The sequence below is a fragment of the Lathamus discolor genome, chromosome 5 (assembly GCF_037157495.1).
Source record: "Lathamus discolor isolate bLatDis1 chromosome 5, bLatDis1.hap1, whole genome shotgun sequence".
Taxonomy (NCBI): domain Eukaryota; kingdom Metazoa; phylum Chordata; class Aves; order Psittaciformes; family Psittacidae; genus Lathamus; species Lathamus discolor.
In genome coordinates this window covers 18,427,652-18,452,255 of record NC_088888.1, presented here as the reverse complement: position 1 = coordinate 18,452,255, position 24,604 = coordinate 18,427,652, and the positions used below count along the sequence as shown (strand labels likewise).

General features: G+C 40.6%; 1 protein-coding gene across 3 annotated transcripts in view; it reads left to right on the top strand.

Annotated features, from left to right (window-relative positions):
* Positions 1–24,354, top strand: part of ZNF318 (zinc finger protein 318) — a 29,191-nt gene extending 4,837 nt beyond the window's left edge. The window contains exons 2-11 of one of the 3 annotated variants that reach the window (XR_010612899.1): positions 736–881; positions 7,741–8,374; positions 9,476–10,900; positions 13,569–13,668; positions 14,399–14,685; positions 17,487–17,690; positions 18,174–18,273; positions 19,298–19,416; positions 19,847–24,001; positions 24,119–24,354. Coding sequence is in view for 2 of the 3 variants with exons in the window: in XM_065679930.1 (XP_065536002.1) it covers positions 736–881; positions 7,741–8,374; positions 9,476–10,900; positions 13,569–13,668; positions 14,399–14,685; positions 17,487–17,690; positions 18,174–18,273; positions 19,298–19,416; positions 19,847–23,293 (6,462 nt within the window). In the remaining variant the exon portion in view is untranslated. Of the gene's footprint in view, positions 1–735; positions 882–5,206; positions 5,230–7,740; positions 8,375–9,475; positions 10,901–13,568; positions 13,669–14,398; positions 14,686–17,486; positions 17,691–18,173; positions 18,274–19,297; positions 19,417–19,846 lie in introns of those variants that run through there. The other 2 variants (XM_065679930.1, XM_065679931.1) reach the window with 2 other exon arrangements.
* The last annotated feature ends 250 nt before the right edge of the window (positions 24,355–24,604 follow it).

Here is a 24,604-nt window from a genome sequence, read left to right as displayed (position 1 = left end):
CTGCATTGAGTATGTATCCAAAGGAAGGTCTCTGCAGAGGCAGTTAGCTCAGGCCTTCTCTGATACATTTTTTTCAAAGGTGACTTTGCTTAGCTCTGATTTAGCTCTACTGATAATGGGAACTCTATTATAGAAGGTGTTTCGATAGTCACTGGTACTTTTTTGCATTACATTTGTATTATATCGCACGTACCTGCTGAAAGCAGCATGAGGTGAGGAAAACTGTTGAAAACATCACTGCTAGGAAAATCTTTGTTTACACTGGTTTATACTTAGGTTGATATTTTTACTAAAGCTGGAAAGGGCCGAAACACAGACACTTTTATTAAGAAATTCTGGCACTGTTTTTTATGTGATGTTTGTTTAGCTGCTTCTCCTCAAGGAAGGAGGACAGCAGCAAATCTGAGACTTTTTGAACTTCTATTTTTTCCACTTTCCAAAATGGTGCTTCATGAAATGTATTTTTGAGTTGAAAATTTCCCTTCTATATAATGTAAATATAGAGCATGTTGTTAGCAGCTGGGATGAGAACTGCAATGCAGTCAATATTGTCCCCTTTCTTTAGTAACTAAAGACAATTGAAATATTTGGAGCAGTTGTCCTCCTAGCTTGATTTTTTAATTGATCCGTCAACCCCACGTTTTACATGTTAAGCAGAGCAGAGTCACTTGCCTTTCTATGTCTGAGATTAAAATTCCCTGATTGATGGGCTTGCACTCTTTCTTCAATTTACAGAGACGTTCACCGAGTCTCCGCTCTGAGTCTTCACTGGAACAGAGTTTGCGGATTACTGTTGGTAATGACCGGTATTGCATTGGCACACCAGAGCGAAGGAGGCCGCCTGATAGACTGGGCTCACCAGTTGATAACCTGAGTGACAGGTATGGTCCTCTGCAGATGGGGGTTCAAGCATTTGAAACAGTAAGAACAAGGGAATGGCTGTACTGGGTGAGACCAAACATCTAATTAGCCCAGTGGATGTCTAGGGAGCAAGGGTAGGAGGGCAGGCATGTAGTGATGCTTCCCTGGAATACTCTCCCAGCATCCAGCAAGTTGTGGTGCAGGGGATTCCTGAACAAAAACCAGCTTCCTGTGTTTATAGTAGCTCTAAATAGATACTTCTTCTCTGATTTTTTTCAACGGCTTATTAAACCCATATAAACTAAAAGTGCCTGGATTATACTGCAGGAGGGAGATGCTTCTTTTGACATTTCACACCTTCAGCCACCTTCATCTGTTTCCGATGCATCTACCTAGACATGACTGAAAGGAAGGTTGTTTACAGATAGTATAAAGCTTCAACTTTCTCATTTATTGGAAGGACTAATCTACTTTCCTGATTTTTGAGAATAGTCCAGAAGAAAGCTGTAGTGTAACTTGAAGAAAATTTATTCTTTTGACTTCAAAAATTCTGCAGAAGATAAGTGAACATAGTCAGTTTCGTACATGGTAAGTGTTAGAATTCTTAGGATCCCTTGTCTGAAATTTGAGAGAAACATATTCAATGAAGAGATGCCTTTTATGTTAAAAATACTGCTGTGAACAGTGAGATATAAATATTAGTAGATGCTGTTTGAAAATCTTTGCCTGACCTCCTTGGATGGATAAGGAGCTGCTGAGGAAAATTCAAAGGAAAGAAGAGGCTTATAAAAAGTGGAAGCAAGGACAGGCGGCCTGGGTAGAGTACAGGGATGTTGTCCGGGAAGCTAGGGACCAGGTTAGGAAAGCTAAGGCCCAGTTAGAATTAAACTTGGCTAGGGATGTTAAGGATAACAGGAAGGGATTCTACAGGTACCTAGCAAATAAAAAACAGTAGGGATAACATAGGCCCCCTGAGGAAGCTCTCGGGAGAACTGGCTACCCTGGATTTGGAGAAGGCTGGGGTTCTGAATGACTTCTTTGCCTCGGTCTTCATTGTCAAAGGCTCTGACTGCACCACCCAAGTCTTGGAAGGCAGACCCAGGGACTGTGAGAATGAAGACCTTGGGCCCACTGTAGAAGAGGATCTGGTTCAAGACCATCTTAAAAGTCTGAATGCGCACAGGTCCATGGGACCCGATGAAATCCATCCGCGGGTCCTGAAGGAGCTGGCAAATGAAGTTGCTAAGCCACTGTCCATCATATTTGAAAAATCATGGCAGTCAGGTGAAGTTCCCGATGACTGGAAAAAAGGAAATATAACCCCCATTTTCAAGAAGGGGAAAATGGAAGACCTGGGGAATTACAGACCAGCCAGTCTCACCTCTGTGCCTGGCAAAATCTTGGAGCAGATTCTCCTGGAAGGAATGCTAAGGTACATGAAGAACAACAAGGTGCTTGGTGACAGCCAGCACGGCTTCACTAAGGGGAAATCCTGCCTGACCAATTTGGTGGCCTTCTATGATGGGGCTACGGAACTGATGGACAAGGGTAGAGCAGTTGATATCATCTACCTGGACTTGTGCAAAGTGTTTGACACTGTCCTACATGACATCCTTGTCTCTAAATTGGAGAGACATCAATTTGATGGATGGACCACTTGGTGGATAAAGAACTGGCTGGATGGCCGCACTCAAAGAGTTGTGGTCAGTGGCTCAGTGTCTGGCTGGAGACCAGTAACGAGTGGTGTCCCTCAGGGATCGGTGTTTGTTGGGACCGGTCTTGTTTACCATCTTCATCCTGACATGGACAGTGGGATTGAGTGCAACCTCAGCAAGTTTGCCGATGATGCCAAGCTGTGTGGTTCAGTTGATACGCTGCAGGGAAGGAATGCAGTGCAGAGGGACCTTGACACGCTTGTGAGGTGGGCAGATGCCAACCTTATGAAGTTTAACCATGCCAAGTGCAAGGTCCTACACCTGGGTCGGGGCAATCCCAGGCACAGGTACAGATTGGGCAAAGAAGAGATTCAGAGCGGCCCTGCAGAGAAGGACTTGGGGGTGCTGGTCGATGAGAAAATGACCATGAGCCGACTTCAGTGTGCGCTTGCAGCCCAGAAAGCCAACCGTATCCTGGGCTGCATCAAAAGGAGCATGACCAGCAGGTCAAAGGAGGTGATCCTGCCCCTCTACTCTGCTCTTGTGAGACCTCACCTGGAGTATTGTGTGCAGTTCTGGTGTCCTCAACATAAAAAGGACATGGAACTGTTGGAACAAGTCCAGAGAAGGGCCACGAGGATGATCAGGGGCTGGAGCACCTCCTGTATGAAGATAGGCTGAGAAAGTTGGGGCTGTTCAGCCTGGAGGAGAGAAGGCTGCATGGAGACCTCCTAGGAGCCTTCCAGTATCTGAAGGGGGCCTATAGGGATGCTGGGGAGAGACTCTTCATTAGGGACTGTAGTGATAGGACAAGGGGTAATGGGTTAAAACTTAAACAGGGGAAGTTTAGATTGGATATAAGGAGGAAGTTCTTTCCTGTTAGGGTGGTGAGGCACTGGAATAGGTTGCCCAGGGAGGCTGTCAATGCTCCATCCCTGGCAGTGTTCAAGGCCAGGTTGAACGAGGCCTTGGGTGGGATGGTTCAGTGTGAGGTGTCCCTGCCCATGGCAGGGGGGTTGGAACTAAATGATCTTAAGGTCCTTTCCAACCCTAACTATTCTATGATTGTATGATTCTGTAGGAGAACAGGTATAATCTCGCAAAAGAAGTAAAATCAGAAGTCTTTGTGCAAATGAAATAATTTTCTTTGTCTTGAATATTGTGAAGGTGGCATAGTTTGTGACCAGAACATACAGTTGCAGTTTCAGGTCAGGGATGAACATCCAGCACCAAAAAAAAAAAGGTACTATAACTTCAGTTTTTGATACAAATATCACCAACTGGTTAAAAAAATGAACAAAGAGAAAGGGAGAGAAAGAAGGAAGTGAGCAGATTAAGTGAATTTCCTTTCTTTCTCAAGCGTAAGGTTAAGTTTCAGCAGGTGCAGCAAATCAAGGGAGAGTTTGGGTTTCAGTACTGTCACCTTTATGCCTTTACCTCAGTACTCCTGGGATCAGTGTCTGATTTATAAATCCCCTGTGCAGTCTGCAGTGTTCTGAATGAAATGAGTGCATATGCTCAGGGAGAGTACAGTGGTTGGAAGGAGCAGGAAATGGTATTTGGGAGAGCTGGCACTGCTCTGGCATATTAAGAACATGAAGCGCTGGGGGGTGGTTGGTATATGTGGGTGTTTGTCCCATTGCTTCCTTTTTCCAGTGAGGTTTTAAATATAACTTGTTTTGTGGTTATGATGCATGGTTAGAAGTAACATCAGGAACAGTGGAGTTTGTTTTTAGCATAAGAGTGAAAATGATGAAGAACTTTTAGTTTATCTCTGTTACAGGACCCATAGATGTAAACAAGTGGTCAGAATAGACTCCTGAGAAGGATAAAAATTAACAGTTGAATCACAATCAGAATAAGAGGAAGTGAGACCATGTAGACCTCGGTTTTTAAGTGGCTTTTCATGTATTTGTAGTGTAGGTATGCAAGAACTCCATGTGATGGACTTTTTGGATTTTTTTTTGGTGTAGTCTGTTTATGCTGGCTGCTCTTGTCTGAATGGTGCCCACTGCCCAGAACCTTAAAGTGTGTGACTACCAGGTGATCCCTTAGCTTTTCCTAAATCTTTTAGGTACTATTTCTGACTTCCAAATTTCTTTATTGTTTAGCCATTTTGGTTGTTTTTAAAAGACACTTTGTATTTGGTTAAGGAAATTGTTTTTCATGGAGTTTTTTGGTCATGTACCAGTTTACCCCTCTGAGAGGCTGCCCTGGTACCAGGACACTGATTTTACATTTACCACTGGGCTTTAAAGTAGTCCTTATTGTGAGTCATCATTGGGTTTAATACTGGGCATGTCACATTCTTATTTGGCATGTGATATGTTCTCACCGTCATTCAAAAAAAAAAAAAAAGTGTTTTCTGAAGATGTCTTTTAAAATTTTTAAGTAATTGGAGCACATAATTCTGAATTTAGTTATATTCAACTATTTTTGCTAACTACGCAGAGATTTCAAGCAATCTCTTTTACAAATTATTCTCTGTAATTTGCAGGGCCTTGGGATGGTAAAGAGGTTGATTAACCTATAAAGGAAATAACATACCACAGATGGAAATCAGGGATGCTTTTGGATTCTTCTGCAGCAATGGATTTTCAGGATGCCCCAGGAGAGTTTTTCAGGGTGTGTGTGCATGTGCAGGTCCATCCTAAAACATCTGTAAGAGCCTGCCCCAGATTTCTAGAGCAGCTGGCCTCCTGCACATGTCTAAGTAAGCATACTGAATGCTGCTGGCCTGTGACTTTAAGGTCACCTAAGTAGCTTCAGTCTTCTGTTTCAACAGATTGGTATTTTTTTGTGTTTGTTTTGTCTTCCAAAATCTTGGTCTCTCAAAGTGAAAAATGTATCTTATCCCTCTCCCTGTCTTCCATCTCTCCCTGCGTCAGTATTTTTAAGATATTCTACTACTATCTGAGCTGGCATAAGCTATACAGAGCATCCCACCAATACTTTAATCAGAGGTCAATCCAAAAAATTAGACCATATTACTGCATAGACGTGGTCTGTATTAAGCTGTGTTCTAAAATAGCATTTTTTTTGGCATAATATCAAAAGTGACAGTTGGTTTGAGCATGAACAGCTCATCTGACTTCCTATTCAAAGGCTGTGTGTTAAGGTGGAATCCTGTTGGTTGCTGTCAGACTTTTATTTCTGTTTCTACCTATGTAAATATATATGCCAAAAAGTAATTTACCTTGCACTAGTTGTAGTTCTCTGAGGTACCATGTCTACATAGTCTGTGATCTGTTCTCCTTCTCTGAAACTGAAAATTCTCGTAGTTAGTGGATTTTGTGTGGTGAAGGAATTGGGATGGTCCCAGTGGTACCACCTTGCATTCTCTCTCAGGGGTGCAACAGCCTGTAGTGGACACTGCTGGCTAAAACCACCTAGAAGAGTTAAAAGGGACATATCTCTGTTGGATTTTATTTACAGAAAATGTACTTCAAAGAATCAGTTTCTGTAAGGCAAGTAATCCCTTTCCTCACGTCTGTATTCAACCTTCAGGTTTTAAATTTGCATCTTAGCTGTTCAGAGTACATTTGGAACATCTTTCTAGTCGGAAGTATAGTAGGTTTGCTGTTCCCTTCTTTCCAAAGTATGATTAAATATTCTTTCTGCTATGTCACTGCAGTTAGAGCGTTTGAATTGTAGGTGACATCTGGCAAGCATCTATGCAAATTATTTGCACAAAAAATCAGCTGAAATTTTATGGTGAAACACATATATTACTCCACCGTGTGTGTTCATGCAGCTTGTATAGGTCTAGCAAGCTCTCAGGAAAGGTGACACTGGGGATAGATGTAACTTCATATATTCTGTAAACAACATTTATGCATTAAATTTAATTCTAGCTACTTTTTAGATATTGTTGTGCTTTTGGAGGGGGTGGATGTGCATAGTTTGCTGAAAACTGGAAAGATGCCATCTAATACTCTGGGTACTGGTGTATGTGATATTTGCCTTAAAAGATGTGTTGGACTGATAAAGCATCTAATATGAAATGCTTTGAAATTATGCAGGTTAGAGGTAAAGTACAGTTTTGTGCTTGTTTTGCTTGTAAGTATGCGTATGTAAACTATGAAAATACTCCAGAAAAAGACCTTATCTATGTATGTCTGTTATTCTTTAGTCTGGTGACTTTGAAAACTGTGCAATTCATGTGCAAATATTTTGAATATGTAGTCTGGCATGACTTGATTTGTCCCTTCTCACATCTGTGGAAGGTCTTTCCTGAGTAGGAGGAGGTGATTTTTGAGGATTCAGGCAGTACATAGTTTATCTCAAGTCGATGTCTCAGTCACTCAGGAAAGACATTTCTGTAGGTTTTCTCTTCCATTGATTTCACTTAGGAGCTCATTTTCTTACCATTCTTGGAGGATCTTGCTAGATTTTTAAAACACCTGTGAGTGAAACCAGCAGCTAGTAATTTTAAAGTAGTTTGGTTTGTTTCTGTCTGATCTAAAGAACAGTACCAGAAAAGTTCTTAGGGGTAGGGAAAAAGGTCTTAGTTAAAATAGTACTCCTAGTTGGAGGACTGTGTAGGAATCAGTCCAAAAGAAGATACTCTAAGAGATGTAGCAAGTTACTCTGGTCTTGTGCCAGTTGCACATCTACTGTGTATAATAATGCAGCGGCTGGCACAAAAGAATGACACTCTTACATTTACTATCCCTGGTTCATAGATGTCAAAAAATGTGCTTCTTTTCGGGTATAGTGGTAAATGTGGCAGTCCTGTCTACAGATCTGTTGCAGCAGAAAATGTTGCTGGAATTTCTGGTCCTTGTCCACAGCTGAAGATGAAAAGAGGATCTGGTTGCATTGCCAGTCTGAAACTGAATTATGCCTTGAATAATTCATATGAAATGTGACCTTGGTGTTTTGCTGGGAGAGGTTAGGAAAGGGATTGTGGTCTGAAATATGATAGTAAGTTGTGTAGTCTTTCCCCTTCACAGAAATAAACCCATTGTATCGATTTTTCAAGGCTCTCCTTCTGTAGTATGTGTTGAAATATTCACAACATTGTGAGGAGGGATGTATAGTATCATTAAAAATAAGTCTCCTTCTCTCCCCTGCCCTTTAAATACATAAAATGTTGCTTCTGTTTGGTGATGGTGGTGTTATTCTGAAACTGATTTGGAAATTTCTTACTCTTGAGTAAGAATAAGACTTGGTTTATTCTGATTCAAGTACCTAATGTTTATTCTATGCTTCTCTTACACAGGGATGATATAGCTGATGGTCCAATATTCACTAGAGGCCTCTCGTGTCCTCGAGGCCTTGAGAGATACCCATCCCATGAAGATCAACCTTCAAGTCCCTTCATCATGAGACATGATGAAGACTACCGCAATCGAGATGTTTTTATCCATCGTTCAGATTATAGTCCCCATTATGGTCGTCGAGAAGAGCTGCCTCGTGGATCTGATAGAGATGGTGATAAACTCAGGAAATCCTCCTACCCGCTGAGGCCAGAAGAGAGGGGAAGAGAAATAAAGCGTCCACGGTATGAAAAGGATGAGAAGATGCATGGTGTGAGTGGGGAGCATCAGGGTTTCTCATCAGGAACGCGAAACTATCGTAGACGAAGCCGCAGCCACAGTAGAAGCCCAAGCCCATCATACCTAAATGAAGAATTCCGAGAGCTTGATCGTGCAAGACGGAAAAGAGAAGAAGAAGAGCGTAGTAGAAGCTTGAATCACGATATTTCAGGCAGTGGTTATGTGATCCCTGGCTTGACAAATACACTACAGACTTCTGAGCCTCGGTATACATACAGGCCTGAGGAAATCCCATCCATGCCAAAAAAATCTATTTTGAAGAAGCGAGCGGAGGTGGAAGTAGAGTCTCCTGTTCAGGTTTGATCTCTCTCTGTCTGTCTGTGTGTTTCTACTTTACAAAACAGTCGCTTTATGATGCAGAATGTTAGTTTGATTTCCAAAATAGAAATCCTAAATCTTTATGTTTTCCTGTCTTTAAGAGAACAGGTATCTTTTTTCAGGCCTATACAAGTTAGGATTGCATTAGAAACTTTAAACAGTGAAGGCATTTAATCAAGAATCATATATATATAAAATCTTAGACAGAATAAAGTGTCCATGTTGAAATTCAGTCCAGGATGCTGGTATCTGGGCCAGCTGCATCTTTTTGTACCACAGGCAGTCGGGATGCTGATCAAAGCTTTTCACCTGTTACAGTCCCTCTTTCTTGTTTATTTATTATAGAATTAAAGAACTGGCTAATGCATCCTCAGTAGCTCTGGCTGAAAGCATCTTTTGAGTTTCCTTGGTTTTGTCCCGTTTGGACTGTAGGCTGGGATCAACCCTATTTAATTTGTACCCAAGCTACATCAATTGAATCTCAAAATGAGAGCAATGGAAAGATGTGCGATTGTGACCACTGTGATAAATTGATTTTTCTCATGATTTAGCACATCACTTTTGATTTGCCTGTTGTACTGATCAGTGTTGGTTTGACAATGACATTTTATCTCAGGAGGTGCTCCAATACTGAGGATCCCATTCTATACCTATTATTGGAAATGCTATTTAACATGGCATTAATTATGCATATCTGAGGAAGTGACTGGGAATAACCCAGTGCAGTTGATTTACCTGTCTTAAGATGTTGAAGTCCTATTTGTCTGTGATTAAACTCAAAGTATAGCCAAAATCATGTTGTGGGGTTTCAATGTAAAAGTTTCAGATCTTATGCTTGTAAAGAATCACAATTTTATTTCATTGTTTTGTGTATTCTCTGAGATAAGCATTCATTGCTGGATGTGGCATTCCAGAATCGTTAGGCAAATTGTTTTGTAATCTTTGTTCTCTTTAAACTGTGTATTGTCTTCTCTAACTCTTCAGCCGTGAACTCAAGAAATTAATATGTTCCTTTGTTCTGTGAGGTGCACAGTCACCTCAGAAGGTGCTGTAGTAAATAGCAATCTCTCTCTCTTTCAGCCTGAGGGCTTTTCAAGCAGTCTGGCTCCCAGCAAGGATCTTCCTCTTATTTCTAGTCACTCGTCTTTGTCCCAGAGCAACGAAATGGCTCCTTTTGCCTCTGAAGTGGAGAACTTTCTCAAAGGGTTTAACAAAGACTCTGTTGTAGAGTCGGCAAACAAGGACTTGCATGATGGTTTATATGAGTGGAGTTCCCTTTCTGGGACTCCCAAAGATTCTTTCACTTTTGAAGATAAATTCGGAAGCTTCTTGAGTCACAAGGAAAAGGTAGAACCCAAGTCAGAGCCTACCGATCGCCCTACTGACTTCCTGCTGCCTCATGAAAGGGCCAGTCAGGATGGCAGTGGTTTCTCCCGAATTCTGGGCATGATGGCTGATTCTATAAGTGCTCAGGAGAAGAGGAGGCGTAGTTTTCCTGACATTGAGGATGAAGAGAAATTTCTTTATGGTGATGAGGATGAGGACACCAAAACTGAATCTCTCCCCATTCAGAAGCCTCCAGTGAGTTGTGGCAATGAGCTAATAAACCAGAAAGTGAGCCCACCTCCTTCTCCTGCTCCAGCTGTCAAGCTGGATCCTTTAGAAGAGCCTAATGCTGAGTATGCAAAGATCCATGACTTACTCAAAACCATTGGACTTGACATTGGTGTTGCTGAAATTGGAAAGCTCGCTGTTCGTACCCAGGAACGCCTTCATGGCAAAAAGCTGGCATCTCGTTCTCCTGATCGTCGCTCTTCAGATTCTCGCAGACTGGACCCTTGGGACTTGCGTCGCAGCCGAAGTGACACTCGTTCTCCTGAGTCAGGCCAGCAGCACTCAGCATCACCTCCAGTCTCTTTCCAGCAGTCTAAAGATGCATGCTCTCTTCAGAAATCAGAATATATTAAGAACAAGCCAGTGGGACAGGATATACCTCCATGTGCACCAGAACAGCCTCTTCCTCCTGTCTCCCTTATACCCTCAGTTCCACCAACTCCTGCTAGTTTGCCACCTACACCTACTTCTGTTTCTCAGTATCAAATTCCCAACTATTCCCAGTTTACTCCCACTCAAATGCCCCAAAACTATCCACCTCCCACAATGGCTCCTCCAGGATACGATGCATATGGGCACTATATGGCGTATGCAGCCTCTGGCTGGACCATGTACCCTGCTGCCCAGCAGCCTAATCCTACACTGCCAGAAGCTCATGGTCTTCTTACTATGGCTATGTCAGCGAACCCTACACGTCCCAACCTCCGGGTGATTGAGACAGTCTCTATGGGAAAGGATGTCCCGGATTTAAAACGAGATGGTTCAGTGCTTGTTCATGTCCCTACCACTCCTGCTCATTCCAAAGTACCCCTTCGTCTGTCTTCACACCCTCTCAAAAATAACACAGAAAAGATATCAGATGAGAAAAACCGGGCAGCTCAAAAGCAGAAGGTATGTTACCTATTATGATACGTTAAAATAATGTTGGACTGCTTGATTGCTGGGGTAGAAGCTTTTCCTCTTCAGGTATGCCTTTTTATTCCCTGAGTGTCTCCAGTTTAAAACCAGCTGGACTAAATTTCCTGTTGTTAAAGTTTTCTGTGCATTTGTCTGTGTTACTCTGTGAAATTCAAAAGAAAAAAAAAGTGTAAAACCTCCAGAAGTTGGTCATCCATAGGTTGTGGCTGAACAGATAAAATCAAACACAAAGTTCTTGGGGCCAGCCAAAATCTTACAGAAGAAAAACACATGGTGGCTACAGTTCAGCTTTATTGTGCTGAGCTTTAGGTATTGAAACACCTGAAGATATCTAGATATATAAATACATGAAGGGACAGTATAAAGAAGGTGGAGCTGGACTTCTTTTGTTGGTGCTGTCCAGTGGCAGGACAAGAGACAGTCGGCACAAACTGAAACACTGGAGGTTCCATCTGAACATGGTACATGGTACAATAATACCATGGTTATACCTATATTAGACATTCTTAAATACATTCTAAAAGATTTTGTCGTTCACATGTAACTTTCCCTTTACGTTTGTATTAATCATCTCTTACAAAAATCACAAAATCAGAAGAACTTAAGGGAAACTGTTCTTTACTTGGTGCATCAACACCAGTTTAGGTTATGGGTGTTCATGTTTTCCTCTTCTAGTTACCTTTATTTATATGGTAATTACAGACTAGCGGAGAAGAATATATTTTAAAATAGGAAACTGTGGGTATATAATTGTCAAAGGACTGGAAGAGTCCTGAAGGTTTTTCAAGTTTTCAAACTGGTTTCCCGTCAGTGTTGGTTGTTAAAATATGACCATAGAATGATAGAACGGTTTGGGTTGGAACGGGCATTTAAAGATCATTAGTTCCAGCCCCCTGCCATGTGCAGGGACACTTTCCAGTAGACCAGCTTGCTCCAAGCCCTGTCCAGCCTGGGCTTGAACACTGCCAGGGATGGGGCAGCCACAGTTTTTGTGGGCAACCTGTGTCAGTGTCTCACCACCCTCACTGCAAAAAATTTATTCTTGGGTCCAATATAAATCTACCCTCATTTAATTTAAAACTGTTGTCCCTTGTCCTGTCACTACGGGCCTTTGTAAAAAGTCTCTCTCCATCTTTCTTGTAAGCCCCCTTTATGTACTGAAAGGCCACAATAAGGTCTCCCCAGAGCTTTCTTCTCTCCAGGCTGAGCAAGTTCAGCTCTCTCAGCCTGTCTTCACAGGAGAGGTTTCACAGCCCTCTAATAATTTTCGTGGCCCCAGCAAGTCCATGGCTTTCTTGTGCTAGGGGCTACAGGTCTGAGCACAGTACTGCAGATGGGATCTCAATAGAACAGTGTAGAGGGGGAGAATCATCTCCCTTGATCTGCTGGCCATGTCTTTTGTGCAACCCAGTATAACGATTTGCTTTCTGAGCTGCAAGCACACATTGCCAGTCATATCTAATTTTCATCCCCATATGCATATCTGCATTAGACGGATTCTTTCAGTGTAGCTGTGCTAATGATATATTGTGATTGTAGATCTTCTAGTAGAAAAACAGCACATGACAGGGGCTGGAAGCTTTTCGCCTACTCAGTGATTATATCACATTCGTGAAAAGAAATCAGTCCATGGAAGGAGGGACAACTGAATCCAAGAGAGGCTCAGAAGAAGTCACTTTAAATTTTTAGTTTGAGATCACCTCTCTGCTTTTTTTTTTTTAAGTGACTTAAAGAGGGGTGCGTACACAGAGTGCTACACTAGCAAATAAGTGAGCTTTCACTGTTCAACAACTATGTTGGCAGAACTCCTGGGGCTTATTCTGGGCAGGATCTGTAGATCTGCATTGCCGTAGCCGTACTAATTCTCTAGACAGACAGAGCCTTGGGTCAGTTGTTGTTTATTCAAGGAAGGAGTCAGTAGTAAGCTTTAAGAGCATTAGGAAGGTAAAAAAAATGGGACTTGTCTCTTGAAAAATGAAGCCAAGAAGGAAATTAAAAGAACTTTCCAGGTTTCATTTTTGCATAAGGTTTCCTTCTGTGAGAATCAGTGAAAACCAGTGAAAAACAGATTTGTGAGCTCCTCATGCAAGAGTTTACATTACTGAGCAAGAAGCAAACATCATCCAGGTGTTTCAGACAGTTATGCCTGCAAAATATGAAATTCAGTGATACAGTTATGGTCAGATTGAAACAGAAGCCTAAATAATAGCTAAAATTGGCCAGAGTCAAAGCAGGAGGCAGGGTGAAGGGCTGTGAAGTCTGTCACTGATGGAACATGCTGGCTGTAGAGATATTGCAGGAGCTTTGGAGAGCCATTTATTGTGATCTTGTTTATCGCTGTAGAAGACAGTCAGCTGAGCCTAAGTGCCTTGGGAAATGGTGCAACAAACAAAGCTGTTTCAGGGAAGACACTGCCCAAAAAAATCACCTTCATATAGGGTTGAAGCGTGAGCACATGACATAGTTACCTGAAGATGCAGAGGAAGAGGTGCCTTTGTTGTGTTAGAATACTCAAGAACATTTCAAGAATAGTGAGCAGTGTTCTGTGACTGGCAAACTGAGGTCCTGCTATCATTCTTTCAAGACTGCTTAACTTGGGTCAGGAAGAGAAAAAAATCCAGTCTGCTTCCAATCTGTTTAGGTGATAGAAGAGAGGGAAAAACTGAAGAATGAACGAGAAGCACGGCAGAAGAAGCTTTACTATCTCAAGACTGAATTGGACAGGCTTCGTAAACAGCAAGGTACAGTGCATACATCACATACCTCTCCCCACTTTTGTTTTTCCTACTGGCATGTATCAGAAGTCCTAGTACCTGCTAGGAGATGTGAAAGCCAAAATAAGAATAGTCTACAGTTTAGAACTAATATTTTCATACTCTGGGCAATGCAGAACTCTTGAGAAAACAGTGAGCTAATTACTATATTAAAATCATGTCAAAATTGGGCTGTTACACTGAAGCAAACAGTTGTTCTTGCATCTTCTTGGCAGCTTGACAAGTTAAATGAATTGCAGTTTGTGCATTTTAATGCTTCTTTAGAAGTGGGAAATAGTAACTGAAACATGTCATTGTGCCTTTCAATTTTTTGTTAATCTTGCTTGGAGGAGTCCTCTCAAGACAGAGCTGACTTTTTATTTTGAAAACTTTTGTTTGGTCAAAGCAAATACCAATTTCCATCACCTTTGGAAAATGGTACTTTTAGGTTAGAATGTAGGATTAACTTTAGTTTATTTGGTCACACAGGGAAGTAGTGATAATTAAACTGATTCTTGAGGATTATGATGCCTCTGTCAGAGGTGTATAACAAGGCAGATATGCTAATGCTGTACTTGAGAGTCAGTTCCATCTTTACAACTTCCTAGTCAAGATTTAGCTGTAATATTTTATATTAGCATTTTACTTGTCATTGAAATAGTTATACAGATCTTCTGTTATTGCATTTCCAACTCTTCTACTTCCTTGATTGGCTCAGGAGAGATGTTGAGGAAAAAACGTCGTGAGAAGGATGGACACAAAGACCCCTTGTTGGTTGAGGTGAACAGACTACAAGAGAATATTATGAAGGAGATTTCAGAGCTGCATAAAGAATCTGATGCAGCTGACAAGAAGCAGTCTGAGCTCGACAAAGTAGCACAAATCCTGGGGATTAACATATTTGAAAAACCCCGGAAACCATCTGTGGAAAACAAAGATTCCTCAGAGAAGAGCAGCAAGTCAGAAAACGCAAAAGGTCTGGAAAAAACATCTTCCTCCAACAAGGTAAAATCTTCTAGCTTGTGTGCTGGTGATTTTCCCACTGAGAGAAGAGGGCACTGGGGAGAGACAGCTGCTCCCAAGCATTTACTAGGGGATCATTTGATGTCATTTGTTTATCACATGTCATATGCTGGTTTTGATGTTGCATATAGGTGAGAGTCAATGTAATCAGTGTTTATAATTTGCCTCAGGGTTTGTGCACTTCAGTACCACTTACTGGTTCTGCTCTTGGTTTTGATGAGGTGTTGACCAGTATCATGCATGTTTGTAGCTGTTCAGTCTCAATGCCATACCAGGAGGACAGGTGTTTTTTCTCTACGACATTGCTGACATGGCCTGTCAAGGATGAATGTTTGTAGCAGCAAAGCTCTCTGCAAGTTTGGAGCATGTTGGTCTTCTCACTAGGTGATGATATTAACAAATCAGCTTAACATGATTATTATATACATGCTATGTCTTCACTCTTTAAGAAATGTCATTATGCATCATTATGGTCTCTCTGACATACTCTATATTAATGGGTGCTGGCTATATCAAAACAAGCTTATTGCATTACAGAAGATAGTTTTTACTTTGGAAGTAGTATATGACAGTAACATCTGAAAGGTTAGGCATGATTCAGGACATTGATTATCATGCTTTTCAGATGTTTATTCAAATATATAACAGAAATAGCTGATGGGAGGCGGTAAATGCTTTTTGTCTAGACCTTACTGTATATTTTTTGCAGAGAGAAAAATCTGTGTATCCTGTAAACTTTTTCTTATGCTTCATCCTGGTCTGATGCAGAGAACTTATTGATGTCTTTCATTTTAAGGCTTGCTTTTGTATTTTGTTTTTATTGTTTCTTGAAACATCACTGAAGTTTAGTGTTCACTTACTTTTACAAGTCATTTGCTTCAGTCACCACATTGTAAAGCTAAAGTACACAACGTCTTTTAAATCCTAAACTGCATTAAGTTATATTGCTTTCTTTTCTTGAAATACGGCATGTGTGAATGTATTTTTAATTATTTTAACTTTCATTGTTTGTATTGTCCAAACCTATAATGACTTGATCCCCTTTTCATAGTTCCTTATTTTAACATGGAAAATACTGAGTGCCGGCTAGGAACATTTAATACTTTCAGATATCTATAAGCACATAGGGCACTGCCTTTAGTGTCTAAGATTCACCTTGTAATTCTGATTGTTAGGGTTTAAAAAAAACCCAAAAAACCAGTGCAGGCCTTTCGACACTGAGATTGGTTGCCTTTGTCAACCTCATGGCAAAAATGTGTGCCTTCATGCTTACTTGCAAACTGCCTTGTGGTCCCTTGCTGCTGAACCTGTGTCTGTGTGTTGTAGTTACATAGTCAGTGCAGAACTGAGCCTTGGACTAAACAGACAAATCATCTCTTCTGGGCTCTAAACAGCAGCAAATTACAAAGTCATCTTTGAGCTGGGGTTAAGCATAAACTGGGTTTAAGAGTTGACTGTCACCTATCTGTATGAGAAACATTGCCTTTTTTAAAGTTCTGATGGAGATAGTATTTTTATAGGATATATTGGGTGGATATATGTCTGTAAGTAACATAAACAATGACACTTCTTAGACATCATGAACATTCTTTCATGCACTTCCTGCAGTTTATAAGCTGGTCCTCTCATTTTTTAAGAGTATGTCAGCTTTCCTATGTTCTTGCACACAGAATTTCCACAAATATTCACTGGGTCACTTCCTACTCTGCTACCAAGATTGTACTGGGGTATGGGTATCTGTGGGGTACATAGAGGCTTGGGTGTCTCTTCATTGTTTGATCTACACTGTATGTTGTGTGTGGTGGTGTTAATAGAGAATCTATTCCTGTTTATCCAAAGGAACTCCCAAGTACGGCAGATGTTATTTAAGACTTTTGAATCTGCTAAAGTAAACTTGTTCCACTTGGATAGTGAATAACTTGGAAATCATGCAGCCAACTCAGGTCTGCTATGTTAACATGCACATTAGAAATAACATAATGGGCTTTCAGCCATTGAAAATGTGACTTAAACCTCAAACTACATCTAGTTCTATTGAAATATAAATTATCAGGGCTCATTCATGATCTATATCAGGGATTATTTGTTTTGCTATTCTGCAGTGTTAGTTTAGTATTAATTTTGGGTAGAGTCCTGAAATGTTTGTGTATCACTGTATGGCGTCTTTCTGTACAGATCAATGTAAGTGCAAATATCATATGCTTAAATTGAAAGATGCTTCACCTTGCATGCTTAGGTAATTAACAAAAAAACATCTTTCTATTATTGCTAAGAAAAAAGTCTTCTGAAGAATTCAGGAACTCTCAAATAATCTGGTAAAAGTACTTTTAGTCAAGCAATTCTTCTTTTTTTTTTTATTTTGCTTTCATCCAAGCTACTTTTACAGTAACTTCTGAATGCTTCTAGGGGAGCCATTTTAGGTCTTCTGGGCATTGTTTGGCTAGTACTGTAAATTGGAATTATTCAGTTCTTTATTTGAAACCCATGAAGTGGGAAGGGTGCATGCCATAGGGAATTTGTTCATTTGGTTCCTTGATTACCTACAACCATCCAGCCATTACATCTGGGAGCCTTATTGGAAGCTCTTCACTGCGGCCATGCAGCGTCTTAGTCGGCAGTACCAGCTCTCTGAAACAGTGGAATTAGCCTGGGCCCTGAAAAGCAGGTGATACATATTTTTATTTTTGGTGTGTGTGGCTTCTGCTGGAGGCAGGTTCTGATTTCTAGAGCATTATGTCTGCCCTACCTTGTCTTAGAGAAGTGTTTCCTTTTGTTCAATTTAGGAATCAAAAACTACTAATGAAAAATCCAGAGGTAGAAGCCCGAAGCCAGCAGAATCCTCTTCACAGTCCTCCAAACATCCTTTCCAGTTGGCCAATATTTATGAGTATTATGATGCAGGGAACCACTGGTGCAAAGACTGCAATACCATCTGCGGAACCATGTTTGACTTTTTCACACACATGCATAATAAGAAACACAGACAGGTATGTTGCAGGCTTTCTTCACTAAGTGCATTTCGTATTGCTATAAATATTAACACTAAAACATACATCACAGAACTACATTTTACAAGTGAATCTGAAGTGATAAATGAACCCAAGAATTTGCTTATCAAATCCTTCTTTCCCTTAATGCCAGATTTAGCAATTTGTACAGCTGCTGGTGTGTTCCAACTAGTAAGTGGGGCCTGTGTCCACTTTGCTCAGGAACTAGTGTTTGATATTCGTGTTCCTTATATTTACTTGTTCTTTGCTATCATTTGCACTTTACCTTTTGCACAGGTTATTTTCTCATTATAAATTGCAAAAAAGGGAGGGGAAAGAGAGGAAAACATAGTTTCTGTAAATATTTGCACGTTGATTTTAATGTTCAGTGTTCTGAAAGGATGTTAAAAAGGAAAAAGTCAAGTGTACTTCCCTTACTAGTGTAATACATGAGCCTGTATACCTCTGTCACTGTGCAAATAGACCCTGGATCCTTACAACAGACCTTGGGCTTCGAAGACACAGAGTGAGACCAAACAAGACTCCATAAAACGCATCGATAAGATAACTGTTCCTGCCAAAGGTATGTTAATTTTTTTTTAACTTGGACATCATCTCCCTTTACTGTCCAACAGGTTCCAGTTGCTCAGAGAAAGGAATTTCAAAACTTTACTTGTTATAGGAGTACATATAAATACTGTATTATTAGGTAAAAGACAAATTATTTAATTTCCTGGTTGTTCTTGTGCAAAGGTCATGAAGCAAAAGCGTAGGAAAATATAGTGTATTTCCTTCTCTTCTTTTTAGAGGTTAGGTTTTTATTTCAAATGCCAGGTGACTTTTCTTTCTCCAGTGTAGTTCTGAAGTGATTTTTGCCAACATGCTAGAATTCAGAACACAACCACAATAGCTTGCTGTATTTAGGCACATCTTGTCCACAGTCTTGCAACAGACTTCCATTCAATACATTTTAGTACAGTTCTCCCTGAAGAATCATTGATGAGTACTTGGTAGAATGTGGATACAGAGTATCTGAGCCATATGGAAGGGGCTGTGATTTGAAAACTTACATAACATCTGAATAATTAGATCAGCCTGCCAGTGGCTAGTCGCAGTTTATTAATCTCTTACATACTTCTAGTAGTGCCTGGTGAAGAAGAATCTGCAGTGTGTTAGATGACTGCAGCTGCTTGTGTAGGTGTAGAGATGTAGCCTTTGCTGAACTTCAGTAAAAACACTTATGTTCTTTTTATAAACTAGGTTTAAACAAGTGTTTAGTATTTGAACAGACTACACCACAAAGGTGGAAAATAGATGAAGACTGTAGGAAATCTTAACCTGCTTGAATTGGGGATAGCCTTAATAGGTTGGATAGCTCTGAAATAATTTTTTGAGTCATAGTAAACAATAGTAATTCTTCACTTTATGGGTTTGCTCCTGGCAGTGGTGTTTCCCATACTGTAAGCATAAGAAGAGCAGCATTAATTTTTCCAAAAGGAACATTGCTGGAGGTTTTGCTCTTGTTCTTTGATACGTTTATCTGGCTTTGTAAAGAGCTTGGCATTTGTTAAGTTTTGTTTCTCTGATGATTTTCTTTGGCCTTTCAGGCTCTGAGTTTCTGATTCCTATCACTGGATATTATTGCCAGCTCTGTCATGAATTTTTTGGAGATCAGATCTCAGCAGAGCAGCATGTGAAAAGTCATCCCCACAATGAGAAATACAAGGTTGGTAGCTGGTGTACCAGGAGTGTAGCTTCTCATGTTAGCTTCTACTTATTCTGTCTTCCTTTACTGAAGAATGAGACTTGATTCCTTGGAGTATATGTATTTGGTTATCTTCACTACATTCTCCTGAGCTAAATAAGCAGAACTTCCCACTATATAGAGGATAATATTTCATCTGCGTGAGGTTGCAATGGTGTTTAAGTCCCAGTGCTGATTTTCAAATTCTTCTGTAAAGTGACAGCACTGCTTCCACTCAATTGACAGTAAATTACAGAATGTGAAGTTTGTAGCATCTGAGTTTCCTGGTAGGAAGAAGTTCTCTACTGTCTTAGTAGCACTTAATGAACAAGTCAAAACTGTTACAGAGCTGAATTTATTTATTTATTTTTAATTGAAACAGTGGCTAAAATTGTGCCATTTATTTCCACAGAAATACATAGATGAAAACCCACTCTATGAAGAGAGGAGAAATTTAGACCGTCAGGCTGGATTGGCTGTAGTTCTGGAAACAGAGCGCAGGCGGCAGAACGAGCTGAAACGGAAACTAGTTGAGAAACAGAAAGAAGAGAAGGATGAGAAGAAACCAAAAATAATAAAGAAAGAGGAAACAAAGAGTATCCCAGAGCTTGGAGAAGGGACTAGTGAGACTCAAGGCAAAATAGATTCTTCTGGGAGAAAAATGGGTATCAAGCTTAAGCTGAAGAAGGAAGAGAAGAAGGAGGAGAAAAAAGAAGAAAAGAAAGAGGAATCTAAAAAGGAATCACCAAGCCAGACTTCCTTTGGGAAATTCAGCTGGAAAAAGACTGAGAGAGACGATAAAACCCCAGCAGGCACTATTCCAAAGGAGGAGACTACAGAAGGAAACAAAGAGGAGAGCAAGTGCCAGTCTGGGAAACCTCATGTAAAGCCCATTGAAATCAAGCTGTCTGGTAAAACTGTTATTCCACACACTACCCCATGGACACCAGTTGTTGTCACATCAACGCCATCAAAAATTCTACCCAATCTACCAGTCCCCACAATGATTTTCAGGAAGTCTACTACTGCAACAGTTAGCAAACCAGCACCTTTGAACACTTTTTTATCCATAAAATCCTCTGGAGCTACCACCAAACCATTGCCTGTGGTAAAAGAAACTAATGCAGACCCTGTGCTTCCCCCAGATATCATCTCAAAAGCTTTTGGAGGAGAAGAAGTAATTTTAAAAGGGGCAGAGGAGGATTTGAAAGCAGCAGAGAAAAGTGAATCTTCTCAGACTTCTGATATACCACCTCCACCCCCTCCTCCAATAGCAGTCCAGCAGACAGCTGTCATCCCTGCAGATGAAGTAGCTCCAGGTGTGTCTGAAAGTGAACAGACAATGCTGGCAATGCCTGTGAGACCCCCTCCACCACCAACTTCAACTGCTTTCAGTGAACAGGCAAAAAAAGTAGAGAAACGGAACTCTTGCTTGGCCACAGCCAATGCTAAAGATCTCTATGATATTTTTTACAGTAGTGGTGGAAAGGGTTCAGCTGATAGCAAGCTTGCCAGTTCTGCACTTCCAAATGGAGAAAACTGTAACCTAACAAAATCTGCAGATTCGTCTGCAAACCATAAAACAAATAATAGCTCATCCTCCTTGAAAGAGGATTCTCAGAATGTGGCTACTGAAATTAGCCAAGTCCACTCAGCTGAGACAAGCTCAGAACTTGGGAAAACTGATATGCAGGAGACCTTAATACTTCATAATGAGATGAGCCCTGACATTGAAAATGGTATTCTGAAAGATGTAGGCCAAAAATCTCAGACTCTTCTTTCAGCAGATGTTCGGAACAAATTGAAAGAAGATTCCTCACATTGTAATAATCAAGTGACAGGGCACTGGGTTCTCAGTGAGAATCAGGCTGAAGTGAGCAAGAAAACACTTCAGCCTCAGCTGTCAGAAATGTCAGTCACAGAATGGCCAGAAACAAAAACTGCTTCTGGTTTCCAGATACCTGCAGAAATTGGACTTGTGGATATTAGAAGTAGAGAGCAGGTAGGTAGTCAGGAATTCTGTGATCTGCGGAAAACAGAGATTCAAGAGAAGGTTGAACAGGAAGATGCAAGTAAAACTGCAGTTCAAACTGCAGTTACTAACACAAATGTTCCTGGTACCTTGGAGAAGGATACAGAGATGAAAGACTGGGAAGTAAAAGAGGCAAAGCCTGAGCTTAGCTTGCACTCAAAGACTTTGATACCTGAAACACAGAATAAAATTCAAAATTTGGGAAACTCCCACTTAGTAGAGGAAGAATTAAGTGATAGCTATAGAACTCACTCTGAAACTGATAGTCCAGACTTGCTCTGTAATTCTCAAAACACTTCAAAAGAGAAAGCTTTAGTAGCAGTAACAATAGGGCAGAATTCTGTTGATGCCTCCTTAAAAGATGTAAAACTGAGAAGTACAGCTTTGGAAGTATCTCATCCAGGAGCCCTTGGCAAAGCTCCCCGATTTTCAGAAACCCAAAGTAAAATTTCAGAATTGACAAGAAGTCCTGGTGAATGGGACACTTCCAGAACTAGTAATGGAGAAGAACAGGTTGTCACAACTTCTTGTTCTGAAAGTAGTTGGAACCTATCAGATACTCCAAATGTAGAAGTAAAAACTAATTCTAATGAAATTAGTGCTTCAGAATTGACAGAGGCGCAGCCAGACACATGTCTCACCAACACAGAAGCTAGAAGTAGCGTATCAGAAGCTCAAGAAAAAGTTCAGCCTGAACCTTCAGGCCATGCAGTGCTAGATAACAAAACCCAAAGGCAGGAAGTGACATGGTTAGTGGACACCAGCTCTGCAAATATTGTTGAACTCAGATCCAGTGTAGAATTAGTAGTTGAAAAAAAATCATTAGGACACACTGGATCTGATGCAACATTAGATAATGTTTTTACCAAAAGAAGTGCAAAAGAAATAGGGACTGGAGGCTTTTCTAGGGTTCACTCTGATCTTGTCCAAGAGTCAGTAGTTGCTTTATCAGCAGATTTCCATCAGGAGCATCTTTCAGAAGAAGCTGTCTGTGCCCCAGAAACAAAGCATGAGGTTTTAAGAACCTCAGCAGCCAATGACTTTCATCCAAATTCCACTTACTCAGGATTGAACACTGAGCAATCTGGAAGTCTCTCTGCAGATATTCATGTGGATAGCAAGAAAGTTTCTTTGACATCAGAAGACGTGAAAAACAATGAGTCTCCCTCCCAGAAGGCAGAGCTCAAGCTCAAAAGTGCTGACTACAGTTTGGGAGATACTAAGGTAAAACATGAATGCTTCAGCATCCTTACAACAGGACTTTTAAATGAGAATATTGAAGAAGTCTCAAAACTAGAAACTATTGCATCCATTAGGCTGGAGTCCAGTGAACTTAAGAAGCTAGGCAATGAAAAAGCAGTGGGTGAAACAGAGATTACTGATTTTGCTATACTGAGTTCTGCTAGTCGGGAAGATAAATTTTGCACACGGATTTCTCAAACAGTTATGCCGCAGCTTGGACTGCAGTCCTCAAATAGTGACACTACAGAAGTGGTCATGCCAGTTCTAGAAATGCAGGGCATTTCTCCCACATCTGAGATCCTTCTGCATGTGGAGGAGAGCAGAGGTGGTGCTGTTGAAATGCCGTCACTGAGTTGTGACGGGGGCAGCACAGAAAGTCAGGCTTCTGGCTGCACGGAAACTTTCCTTCCTGGGCTCAAAGAAACACATGGGAAGGAGGGTGGCTCAGGAGGCAAGGGAGCATGCACCATCCTGAGCAAGAAGACCGAGCAAACAGAAACTGCTGACAGTAGTTTGGAAGCTACAACAAAGTCAGGAGTCTCTGAAAGCTTAGCTGAAAGCTTAGCAGAAAGCCCAGTGGGTTGAAGTGAACCCAGCCAGTCCCAATATTTGAGGAACCAGAGCTGGGATTATGTATATGTTTTTTGTTTGTTTTGGGGTTTTTTTTTTTTTTTTTTTTTTTTTTTTTGTTCCAGTTGAGGGTTTTAGGTGTATTTTGCATCCTGTGGTAGGACTTGACTAAAGGGAAACTTACATCATTGGAAACCAGACACATACTTTATTCTGTACATAATCAATTGTGTAAAATGTTTTTTCATGTGAATTTTTTTGCCAATTTCTTTTCTACACTCTGCTATTAAAATGGAATCTGTCGTTTATAATGCGTGCGTCTTTGTTGTTTATTTTGGGGGCTTTTATTCCTTGACTGTTTTTGGATAATTTCCAGCTCACCCTGTTTGTGTCAATAGCACTGAGTAGCCCAGCCACTGGGACAAGCTCAAGAACCGCAATTTAGAACTTGAGGAAATGGAGACTTGCAGAAGAGCTAAAACTGAAAATTTGTTTAAGCTGTAATGCATGATTTTGTTTACTTTCATTGTTTGAAATGCAAGAATGTGATTAGAGTTGGTTTTGTTTGTTTGTTTATCTGTCTCTGTGATTTGTAATTACTGTTGTATTACATCTGTACTTAAGCTGCTTCATTGTATTGTATAAGCACATGTATGGATGCCACAGCACTAAAGCAAGGGGAGAAAATCTGTCCGACTGGCTTTTGGAGAAGAAGACTAATCGGTAAGGCTCTGTGGCCTGACACCTGGACCAGACATATTGAGGTCACTTACATGATTTGAAATGGGCTTTCTTTTCATTGTATTGTGATCCAGTAACTATTTGTGTTAAATCATTTAGCAGCTGACCAGCTCTGAAGAAGCAGAAGACCAGAACCCTGGTGTCAGGAATTGGACTCGCTTCATGTGATAGAGACACATGCATGCCTACCCTGAATGGTCCTTGAGCTATCAAAAGCTCTAGTGTGATGGTTCTCATTTGTATAGCTTGTTAAAGACTAAAGTATTAAATGTGTTTGCTTGGATAAATATGACATTTGTAAATTGTTTAAAAAATAAACATATGGTGGTTAACAAGACTTTCTTCCTGATTTTCTTCTTTCTTTTCTTAAGGAAAGTGTTTGATTTCAATTAATTTCTAACTCCTGTAATAGCTGATAAAATTGAGAAATGGTAGACGATGAAGATATTCAACAGTTAGCCTGCTCAGTAAAAAAACGATCTATTTCCAGCTGAAGTCAATGGAAGAACTACTGTCAACATCATCAGTGGAAATTTGTTTGAAGTCCTGAGCCCTATGTAAAGCTCGAGGCAGGGCATTGAAGGG